The 11,396-nt window shown below is 32.9% G+C and overlaps 1 protein-coding gene and 1 long non-coding RNA gene across 3 annotated transcripts; one reads left to right on the forward strand and one right to left on the reverse strand.

The window, feature by feature from the left end:
- Window positions 1-76: 76 nt before the first annotated feature.
- On the reverse strand, window positions 77-9,070 carry LOC129916713 (CDP-diacylglycerol--glycerol-3-phosphate 3-phosphatidyltransferase, mitochondrial). Of its 2 annotated transcripts, XM_055996822.1 has the most exons (5): window positions 8,930-9,070; window positions 8,008-8,865; window positions 660-868; window positions 433-599; window positions 77-374 (listed from the first exon to the last, which is right to left on the reverse strand). In XM_055996822.1, the coding sequence occupies exons 2-5, from the start codon at window positions 8,849-8,851 to the stop codon at window positions 122-124; spliced, it is 1,473 nt and encodes a 490-aa protein (XP_055852797.1). In that variant the 5' UTR covers window positions 8,852-8,865; window positions 8,930-9,070; the 3' UTR covers window positions 77-121. The 2 variants fall into 2 exon arrangements, with proteins under 2 accessions (XP_055852797.1, XP_055852795.1); XM_055996820.1 differs by lacking the exon at window positions 8,930-9,070 and having other exon boundaries at window positions 8,008-8,916.
- Window positions 9,071-9,770: 700 nt separating this feature from the next.
- Window positions 9,771-10,199, forward strand: LOC129916732 (uncharacterized). The gene is made up of 2 exons (XR_008772531.1): window positions 9,771-10,060; window positions 10,122-10,199. It is a non-coding gene; the product is annotated as an uncharacterized LOC129916732 (long non-coding RNA).
- The last annotated feature ends 1,197 nt before the right edge of the window (window positions 10,200-11,396 follow it).

Raw genomic sequence — 11,396 nt, forward strand, 5'->3', positions numbered from 1 at the left:
TACAAACAGGTTTGGAAATGGTAAAAAACATAATAAACTAAAAAAAAAAAACAACTAGAAGTTTAAAAGTCCATACGTGGGTTGTGACGTAAGCTTTAAAATTTGACATCAGAAATGTTGCCTAAAAGAAATTTCTAAATATCTTAACGACAGCCTGCACCCATCTCGGTACCGGTCGGGTGGTGATTTCATTTTCTGCTGTTGATCCTAAACTGTATAATCTATCAGCCTCTTCTTGAAGTCGACTCTGAAGGGATTTATTAGAGGTAACCAGGCATACTTGGCTTTCTAGATCACGATTTACTGATCGTTCTCCAAAGTTGGAAGAACCAATTAGTGTTAGACTAGGATAAGTTGCATTTGGAAGATAATACCTTTAATAAAGAATTAAATTAATTTTGTATGATTATTTTTTTTAATTGATTTATTTACCATAAGCCTTTAGCATGATAGCTCCATCCGTCCTTTTCGAATTCAAAGAAATTCACTCGATGGTCTTGTTGTTCTCGCACTAAGCTCTCATAAAAATGTTTAGCTATTAGAGTGTATGCGGCTGGGATACTACCAGCAGGGCCATTAGCACCCTGGAAACCATTCGCCTAGAAAATTAATTTGAATAATTAGAAGAGAATTTTTGTTTGTTTTTTTCATAACTTTACATTTGGATGTGCCATTAAGATACTACATTGTGCTAAACAGTTTTTTGTGATTGTGTCCATGTATTCTTGAGTTAAATTAAAATATCCTGTAGCTAACTTCAGTCGGGATCCACTAACGGAGGAAGAAAACAGTTGTTTCGTTACAATACTATCGTGATGAATACCAATTTGGCCCATTTCGATTAGTGGGAAGATCCATGTGTCCGCGTCTGTAATTGAAATTGTAGTTATTTTGCTGATATAACTTTTAAAAAATTTAAAGAAGTAAAAAAATATATAGGTTATGATATGACAAACACGAGGAATCTCGAATAACATCAAAGTTCTATTTAAAAAGTTGAATATATCTCTACTCAAACTTCTATCAATTGAAGGGTCAAGGGGAAAAACAGCACAAATCCATTCCAACTCTTTTCGAGGAAAACGCATTTTAAAATTTTGTTCTTCATACAACTAATTACTAAGGGCACGTCAGTAATTTATTTTCGTAGGAAGGCTTAAATTTGTTTTCTAAAAGTAAGGATGCCATCAGACAGTGCAGTAAATACTACAAGACCTCATCATTAGTTTATTTTTGACAAAAAGTGGACATGTGCCGTTTTTCCCCTGAAACCTTCAACTAATATTTGTACTTGAGCCTACGGAGCCTTTCAAGGAAGCACTTGGGATTGATTAAATGATAAAGTGGGAGAGGAAACTTTTCTAACGAAATAGTTGGTAAGAACAGCCTCTACGAAATATAAACAATATCCGATGCTACATTAAAACGGAGAAAGGATAAAAACAAAGTTGTCCTGAGAAAAATCGTACACGGACCCAAGACACAAGGGTTTTTTTTTTTAAGGAACGCAATTACTGTATAATTTAGAAGGTAAGTTTGTGACTGAAGGGCAGATATATTGTGGTTTAGTTTTCAGCAGGCATTATAAATGAACATCATGTACAACCATTGAATAATTATATATAGAAGTGACACCGATAGTTTCTAGCGCCACAGAATTTTATTTTTTTCGGCAATTAGATGTACTAAAAAATCCCCACAGAGAATGGGGCTTGTCTTAGAAAATTATTTTTCCAAAAATTTGTTTTTAAAAAAGGAAATTTCACTAATACAAACGTAACAAAACAAATATCAAATAAAAATAAATTGTATCGACACGTCGACATCCTATAACAGAAAAAAAATAAGGAAATTTTACTCACACATAAAATATAAAACAAATATCAAACAAAAATAAATCGTATCGACACATCGACATCCTATAAATGAAAAAATAAAATAAGGAAATTTTACTCATACATACAAAATCACACTAATATCAAACAAAAATATTGAAAAGTTAGTTGACATTATAAATGTATCCATAGTAACTCGAAACTAAAAACAAGAAATTTTTTATTAACGACGATAATTTGAACAAAATTAAATATTATTGTTGTATATCCTAGGCACGTTATAGCTTATAGGGCATGAAAGTTACCCTTATTTCAATAGTCCTATTAGCGTAGGTGACAAGGTGATTGCTCTTTAATTTTGCTCTCTGAGTTCGTATCCCCACAGAGATTGCTATTTTTTTATATTATATTTTTTTGGCAATATTATGAAATGCGTAACAATTAGTTCCTTTTTTTGCTGAATCGAATCTTAAGCATTTAATTACAACATAAATCCTTATGTGACAGTCTACACCGAAGAAAAAGTAGAGCATGAAAGTTTATGTTGAAAAAAAATTATTTAAGGTTCATTTCAGCAAATGGCCCTTAAAAAAAAAGAAAAGCGTTAAGATAAACTCAACGTAAGTCGATTTGGCTTAAACTTTTTGTTTATTTTTAATTCCAAGGAGGGAAAATTTAAATTTTTTAACGGTACCATCTAGAGATGCTGCGAATAATGATTCGGCCGAATACCGAAAATTCGACCACTCTTAAACATTTAATTACTATAAGGCTAACCTACACCTGATAACTTTAATTCATGACTATATGTGCCCTTAATTATGAAAGTGGACTAAGTCACTCCTAAAAATGGCATCAAATCTAGCCTAAAAATAATTATTATTTAAAGTTTATTTGAAAGCGAAATTGTAGTAAATAAACTTCTTTATTGCTCCTCTAGCGCTTTCATAAAACATATATAATTAAATCGTTATAAGAAAATTATTATGTAAGTTTATCTTCAAACAATGCAAAAAGTGACTTAGTCCACTTTCATAATCATGGGCACATATAAATGCTGTTGTATAAAAAATTCGTTGATAATAACAATAATTTTTAAAAATTTCCATGTTTGCCCAAAAACTATTATATATTTTTTTTAACCAAAATCACTGGTACCGTTTTCGAGAAAATTAAACATTTCCGAAATTGGTATATGACAGGTATCGTTATTTTTGGTAAAAAAAAATTAGTTCTAAGATCCCCTCTGGAGAGTCTCCAAAAAATGCTTCATACCAAGTTTGATTTTAATCGGTAGATCCGTTTAGCTGTAGACAGACAGACTGACAGACAGACAAACGAAAATTCCGTGACCCACTTTTTTGCATTTTCTATTATAAGCCCTGTTCCTTTGGGAGGTGGCAAAGTACTACTAGTAGTTTACTAACGATTTTCAATGGAACGCACTTTCAACGAATTCAATACAAATCGTATCCACTCGAGAAGAAGAGCATGAGTAGGTAGATGATAGTACTAGATTAAACAAAAAATCTACTACTAGAAGACTACCACCTCCAGAGGAACAGGGCTATAATAATCCAATATCTGATTGTTATCTCAACTTTTTTTTCTGTACGAATGCATAGCTTGACTATATATGTATATTATCATGACAAAATAAAAAGCATGTAAAAGCTACGTTCTTCTAGTTTTAGGATCTTAGAACCAAATATTTTATTTCAAATGGTGAAATAGAAAAATCATTGGAACTATCCAAAAACCACATTGTCTTGCATTTGCGGTCAAAATAGGCCTTTTTACCTTTTGAGTTTATTTGAACATTTTATTAATAAATATCGTTTAAATTTAAGATAAAAAAAAATATAATAAATTAAAAAAAAAGAAAAGTATCCAAAAATGCGGCGAAAAGATTTTGTTTTTCAAAATTTAACATTTTATAAAAACTTTAAATTTTCATTTACAGTTGCAAATTTGAACAAAGTTCTTGTTCGCAAACATAAATCAGTTTAAGCAAATAAACGAGGTTGTTTCGTATTGTATTAAAATACTTTAAAATAATGTGAAATACATATAACCATATTGTATGAACTTGATCCTAATCTACTCTTGCATTATGCGGTTTAAGAAAAATAGTAAGTATATGCCACAGTGCATGTGGAAAACATTCAAATAATGTGAACTACTACTACTACTTTGGCCTAGATGTTATTACAAAAAGCACCCTAATCAAAATTAAATAAACACTTCTATAACTGAAGAAAATCTTCTAGTCGTTAATAAAAACAAAAAACAAAATCCTTTCAAATAATAAGAATCAAACATTCAAAAATAAAAATTCAATTCAAAATAATACAAAAATTTTAAATAAATTCAATTTCAATATTACAGAAACAAAAATAAACAAACACACTACTAGCACAAAACAAAACTAACACAAATACACCAAATATAAATAATATTATAGATGTGGTTACTAAGTAACCAAAAGTCCTTATAAGGGATTTTTCGGCCATCAAATACACAATCCTAAAACGATTGTGGCTCCACTCCTCAAACGATTGTGGCTCCACCCCTCAAACATAGCGGACGTTTTTTCCGGTGTCACTTCTATATATAATTATTCAATGGTACAACCAAGAATAAAGAAGATAAAATATCATCATGCAAAATAGAAAAGCAACTGATAGCACCTTATACAAATTATTTAATTCAAGAATGCCAGGTATTCCAATTGTGCTCTTTTCTAGATTTGATTTGACTTTCAACTGGTGGTAGAGTAAAATGCGGGATTTAAGATTTGGAGATTAAAAAGATAGATAATTCGTCAAAACTAGTGTCCTAATATAGTTTACCTAAGAATTATGATAATGGTAGGTAGGTTGGGTCGAGAAAAGAAAAAAACGTATGGGAGGGGGGGATGTTTATTCCCCGTCGTTTAGCGGGGAGTGCCCCGCTTAATACTTAATTTCGAAAAAAAATTATTAAAAATCAACGGTTAAAATGGCTTAACTTAAATTTTTTGTAAAAGACTAGGTTTTTAGCTTTACAAAAAGGTATAACACGTTATTGTAGGTATAACTGTTGATTTTTAATAATTTTTTTTCCAAATTATGTTAATTTTTTTTTAAATTAAACTCGCAAAAGAGTCACAAGCAATGATTTTGTAGAAATTCAGACGACGAAGGCCAACAATTTCGTGCATCCGACCTGAATGAAGTGAAGGTAGTCATTTCCAAACTTAAGTCTAAAAAGGCTCCTGGGGCTCACGATCTTTCTGCAGAACAATTAGGCGATAACTTAGTTGCCGAATATTATGTGGAGAAAGCAAGCCTGCAGAGTGGAACCTCAGCATTCTATGCCCGATCCTTAAGAACCTTTCTTAACCTCAGTCTTCCATTAGTCTCATTTACATCGCCTATAAGAACCTTTTTATTGAAATATGTGAATGTGTGAAGACTTTCGTCATGAGTTTGATAGGTCCTTATTCAGTGTGGATTTAGTCCAGGAAAGTCTACCATCTACCAAATATTCACATTAGATCTTATTTATCGATTTCAGGGCCTTGTATGACAGTATCTTAAGAAACGAGCTGTATAGAACTACATTATGTCTAGTTTTGGCATCCATTCCAAGCTTTACCGCCAGTGTGGATGACGATGAAGAATGCACGCTGCAATGTCAGGGACCAAAAAGGAATCACCGATACCATTGATGTCAAAAAAAGGTTTTAGACAAGTCATAAAACTTCTTTAACATCATTGAAATAATAATAAAGAACTCTAATTTCAACGCCAAAAGCACCATATTTCTAAAGTCCGTCTAGCTGCTTGCGTTTGCAAGACGATATTGACATAATCGGAAATACATCGCATAATATCAGAGGCACTTTTGTATGCATAGAAGTAAAAGTTACAAAAATGGGTTTAAAGATCAATGAGGACAAAACCAACGTATTGGAAAAAACGTCACAATTGACAGCCAAAATTTCGAGATAGTGAAGGACTTCATCTACCTAGGTTCCGCTTTAAACACAAAACTATAGCGTTGAATGTTTTATGGAAACTCCTTCAGGCAAAAAAACCCTATAATATTCAGCCAGCGATAAGTTAAGTAAAGCGTTGAGCTTTGTATAGACGGAAAACCATTAAAAATGTTGAGAAATATTTAGATCCGTGGCTGTTTTCCAAACCATAAAAAAAACTGAAATTTTTGATGTTGAAGATTGACAAGGCAAGGCAAAGTAATCTACATTGTTAGTTTTCATGATAAGCGAATATAGGTCAATATAGACTGCCGTTTTGATAAGGCAACCAGTCAGTTGCAAAATATTAAAGTCTTACTAAGGCACGCAATCCCAACTATCATCAAAAGATTTATTTATTTATTTAAGCTTAGTACAAGCTGTGACTTAAAACTAATTAAAAACTAACTTAAACTACCTTAGACTAATTGAACATTTTTTTTTGGTTCTTAGTTTGTGTTGTTTTTATTGTATTAAGACCGGGCCCTAAGGCCCACCTTAATGTTGTTTTATGGGAAACAACAAAAACGAAAAAAAAAAAACCAAAAACTTAAACATTAAACACCAAGCTTAAAAAATAAGGGGGTTTGGATGGAGGTGTTCATATCGGGGGCAAAAGATGGGAATGATTAGTGCAGCAGGATATTCCGGAGATTTTTTCTAAGTGACGATTTACTTATATGGAAGTCAAAGGAGGGCATTGCTTCGTTCGATTGTCTTAGCATTCTGGACATAGGTTCAAAGTGGCCATAATTGGTTCGATGACGGGAAAGGTAAAATAAGGGTGGAAAGCGGAGACTTGGGGGATTTGTGTTTAGGTTGATTTCACGTAGGAGTAGGAGAGCAATTGATGGGCAAAGAGTATGTCGGCTATTTGGCGACGCTGGGCTAAGGGTTGCAATTCAATTAGATTCAGACGGTCATGCAATGGGGGTAAGTTGAATCTATCTTCCCACGGAAGGGCAAGTAAAGCGAAACGAATAAATCTTCTTTGAACGTTTTCAATTCTATGTGAATGATATTCGTAAAAAGGTGACCAAACTTGGGAAGCATATTCAAGAGTGGGTCTTACGAATGTTATGTAAAGGGATTTTGTAACATATGGATTATTGAACTCCTTAGACCAACGTTTAATAAAACCAAGGGACCGGTTGGCTTTGTTAATTATCTGATCAATGTGAGAGTTAAAATTTAACATTCTATCACATAAGACGCCCAGATCACACATGGATTCTGCTATTTGGATGGGTTCATTTAAAAAGTAGTAAATTCGTGAGGAATTTAATGTACGTCTACGGGAGTATGTAACTTTAAGGCATTTACAGATGTTCAAATCTAAAAAATTATGTTTGCACCAATTGAAAAAGCGATTAAGGTCGTTTTGGAGAAGATTAGAGTCAGATGGAGTTGAAATTTCCTTGAAAATTTTCATATCATCTGCAAACATTAAAAGGGAAGAGTCTTTTAAGATAGCGGTCACATCATTTACTGTAAGAACAAAAAGAAGAGGTCCAAGGTGACTACCTTGTGGAACTCCAGATGTGGCGAAAATTGGTTTAGATATTGTGCAACGAAACAAAACTCTATAGATAATAGAACCCTCTTACAGAAACAGAAAAAATCCTCATGGATTTGAACTGTGAAGGAGGAATCTTCTTTGTGAAGAGCTGTAATAAATACAATTGGATAGTGAAAATGCCATGTTTTTTTTTTTAGGGGAAATCAAGCCAATATTGGAATTAAGTCCAACTCAATGGTCACGATGTGAAACTGTAAAAGAGATTAAAGATTGTACAAAGCAATACGCTAAAATGATAATGACCAAATCTTTTTCCACCAATTTCATCTGAATTAATTGTCTTGAATTGTTTACCAAAACTTAAGTTTCAATTTTGAATTTCAAAAAATGTGTTAATAAAAAGTCCATTGAACTACAAATTCCATCACAATTCTACTCTAATTTGATTAGTCATCTTTCACTAAATCGACAGTCAAGATTATGCGACTTTATATTCTAAATAAGAAAAGTAAATAAGTAAGTTACGTCATGCTTTTGTTCAAATTCACACAAAACTGATTAAGACACGTCGATAACTAAAAAATAAAAGAAAAATATGTTATAATAATAGAACCAATTTACTTAAAACTCACCCGATGATTCCTCCAAAATCGTTTTTTGTTTACTAAACGTATCCTGAAAGAAATCCGCAACTCTTTGTTTCGCTGTATTCATAAATGTTTCCTTGTCACCTTCATAAGGCAAAACTGACCAATTTTTATGCAATTCAACTTCTGCATCTTCCCGAACTAATAAACTAAATTCTTGAACTTTCGATATCAACTTGGCATAGAAATCAGCCAAATTCTTATCTTCAATTAAAATATATCGATCTTGTCGATTTGTAAAATAATCATTCGACAAATTAGCTCCACTAATCATAACCGAATTGTCAAATAGGTAGATTTTCATATGTTGCAAGCCAAGAAGCTCGTTCCACCGAGGTGGAGCGAACCTTTTTGTCATTCCTCGCAAATCCGGCGTATGATACATTGACAACGATACATTTCGATTGAATTCGGTTAGCAGAGGCATGAGCATTGTTTTCGAATTGACTTCGCCACGCGTTCCACGTGTAAAGTCCAAAAGGACATTAACTCTTAACGAGTCATTTTTTTGCAAATTTGTTTTAATTGTTTGGACAAAATTGGCTTCAAGATTGCCAGTTCCAAGATATAAACTGGCAAGGACAATTCTGTCCTTGGCTTCAGCTGATTTCTGAATCAGAGTATCATAGAATTTGCTAGGTTCGTGGATAATAGAGATTTGATCACCTCGGAGGGGAAAACAAGGCGTATGCGAGTATAACCATGATAGACTCTCCAAACCGGGAGAATTGAAGGTTTGTGCGATTTTTGGTGTGTTAAAGATAAAATCGGGCGAGGATGCAGCTGTGATCTGTTGATCGACGAATGTTGCGAAAAAACGGCGGAACATTTTTTTGTATCTAACTAAATTTCGTTTGCTACTTAGAATTTAAAGATTGATTTAAATAAATAAAAAAATATATGATACCAATTGATTTTGTAATTGATTTTAAGGATTGATATTAACTGGTATTTGAGTGTTTCATCATCGAGGATTATTATAACACTTTTTATTAGTAAATTAAATAATAAAAAAAATGAGTTTTTCTTATTTCTTTGATATAGCTATATTTGGGTCAACGTAATAAATTTTTGTGTAATTTCAAAATACAGCTGATTTTGACAGATTAATAACATTTTTTTGACCGCCATGCGCATGGATGAAAATTTTGAAGGCGGAAACAGAAGAATGTTTTAGACCAATCATGACAAATTTTACGTTACGTGGTAATTACGTTAAATTATTGTTCTTTAATTAATTTTTTTGGAATGTTTGTCGTAAAGCCATAACTACAATGACCAAAAAAGTGAAAAAGTGGGAAATTTACAAAAGTAAAAATTTTTTATTTCTTTCTACGGCTATCGGAAAATCTGTCACAAAATGAGTTTGAAAATTTTCACTTTTTGACTTTTTGCAAAAAGTGGCCGTTGTAGTTAAAGGCTTAACTACATACACCACTTTTTGAAAAAGTACAAAAGTGAAAATATTTTTTTTCTGGCTAGCGCAATTGTTTTGTGAAAAAGAGTATACAAATTGTTTATTAGACCAAAAAATAAGCTTTCTGCATTATTTGTTTTAATTTTTCACGCCGAAAAACTATACAAAAATGCGTTTGAAAATTTTCACTTTTGTACTTTTTCACTTTTTGAGCCAATGTAGTTAAGCCTTAACATTAGTCGTTCCTAAATCAAAGTTGAAATTTTCTAACAAAATCTAACAAAAACAAATACAACGATTTTTTTGACATAACAACAATAGTTCCCTTCAAGCAAGAAAACTGAGTTCAACAAAGAAACTCCGACCTCAGACCGCGAAAATCGGGGTTGCACTCACACACTTGCAACTTTTTGTGTATGAACACAAAAGTCGAACGAGAATCGTGGTGAAAAATGAGAAAAGGAAAAGAAAGACAAGGCCAACAAGAGCCAAAGCGTCATTTTGTTATTTTTTGTTGAAGTGTTTGGTCGCGTCGTGTCTCGTGTCGTTGTTTGTATAATGTTAGATTATTAACTATAAACAATTATATTAAATTTATAAACAATATGGAAAACAAAAAAGGTATGTTGTATATATCGCTCAAAGTGTTTGGATTAAAGTGTTGTTTCTGCTTGTGTTGTAGATGTAATCTCTAATGATGAAGAAAAATCCAGAAGGTGAAACATGCGATTGGGTATCTAAAAAAAAAAAACACCAACAACAGCAGCAGCATCAAATGAAATAAAATGAAAAAAAATGTATTGTATTTTATATTGTATTTATTGTGAAAATTTCGTTTGCTAAAATAAAATTAAAAAATAAAACAGTTTCAGTGAAAAAAAAAATAAATCTTGTTCTTTTTTTGGTCGCAAATGCGAAACGTCATCCCTTTTTTATTCCTCTTTCTGGTAGGTTTTCGCTGCTCCGACTCAGGTCCGCCTTCGCCTCCGTTTTCTCGGAATGGAGATTTTCACCACACCAATACATATGCAATCGACTTCGCGGTGATTATAATTTCCATACTAATTTGAGCCGCCTTCGGACCAGTTTCTGATCCGAAGTCGGACTCAGCTCCGCCTCAGGCGCAGCGGATTCGGACCGAGGTCGGACCTGTTTGCTTGAAGGGTTAACTATATTCAATAAAAGAACGGACCACGGTGGCAATAAAAAACACACCTAATAGCCCCGTTCCATTGGAGCTGCGACGGTGTGATGAATGTCGTGAACCTATCGTTGTGTTCGTGTCCGATGTGTGGTGAATGTCGTGAATATATAAATGTGTGCGTGTTAATGTCATTTACCAACGTGGTGGCTTTCACATATATTCACAGACAAAACTGTACACAAAAGAGTTTTGGGGGGGGGAAGACGTACGAAAGTTTCCAGTCTTGGTATTTTTTGTTTATGGTACCCAGGCCTGGGTACGCAGATAGTAGATGTGTTTTTTATTACCACCGGTCTTAACTGGTTAAAAAAAAACGAATCGGGGCTTAGTGAGAAAAATTGGCAGCACTGCATACTAAATGTTCCGAAATCAGCTGACACAACAAAATATAAAGTTGTCATATTTTTCGCTTTTGGGGTTTCTTGTGTGTTTTTGAAGAAAAAAAGTTTAACTAATTATTAAATAAATATTTAAAATAATAATTGTCATTCCAAACATCATTTTTGATGTTTTTAAACAAATTCTAAACAATTTACGAACAAGTTAATTTGGTAGCACAGATTTAAATCTGTTGAAAAAGTTAAGCCCAGAGAATTCTCCGGGCTAAACAACTAAGCCCAAGGGGCTAAAGTGTTGTTGCATTTAAAGCCTGGTACGCTGCTCGCGCTAAATTTTAGCTCCCATACAAATTATCAAAAATTTTTATCTGAGCTAAAAACGATCCCATACAAATTATCGATAACTTGTATGGGA

This window comes from Episyrphus balteatus, chromosome 3 (genome assembly GCF_945859705.1).
Source record: "Episyrphus balteatus chromosome 3, idEpiBalt1.1, whole genome shotgun sequence".
Classification (NCBI taxonomy): domain Eukaryota; kingdom Metazoa; phylum Arthropoda; class Insecta; order Diptera; family Syrphidae; genus Episyrphus; species Episyrphus balteatus.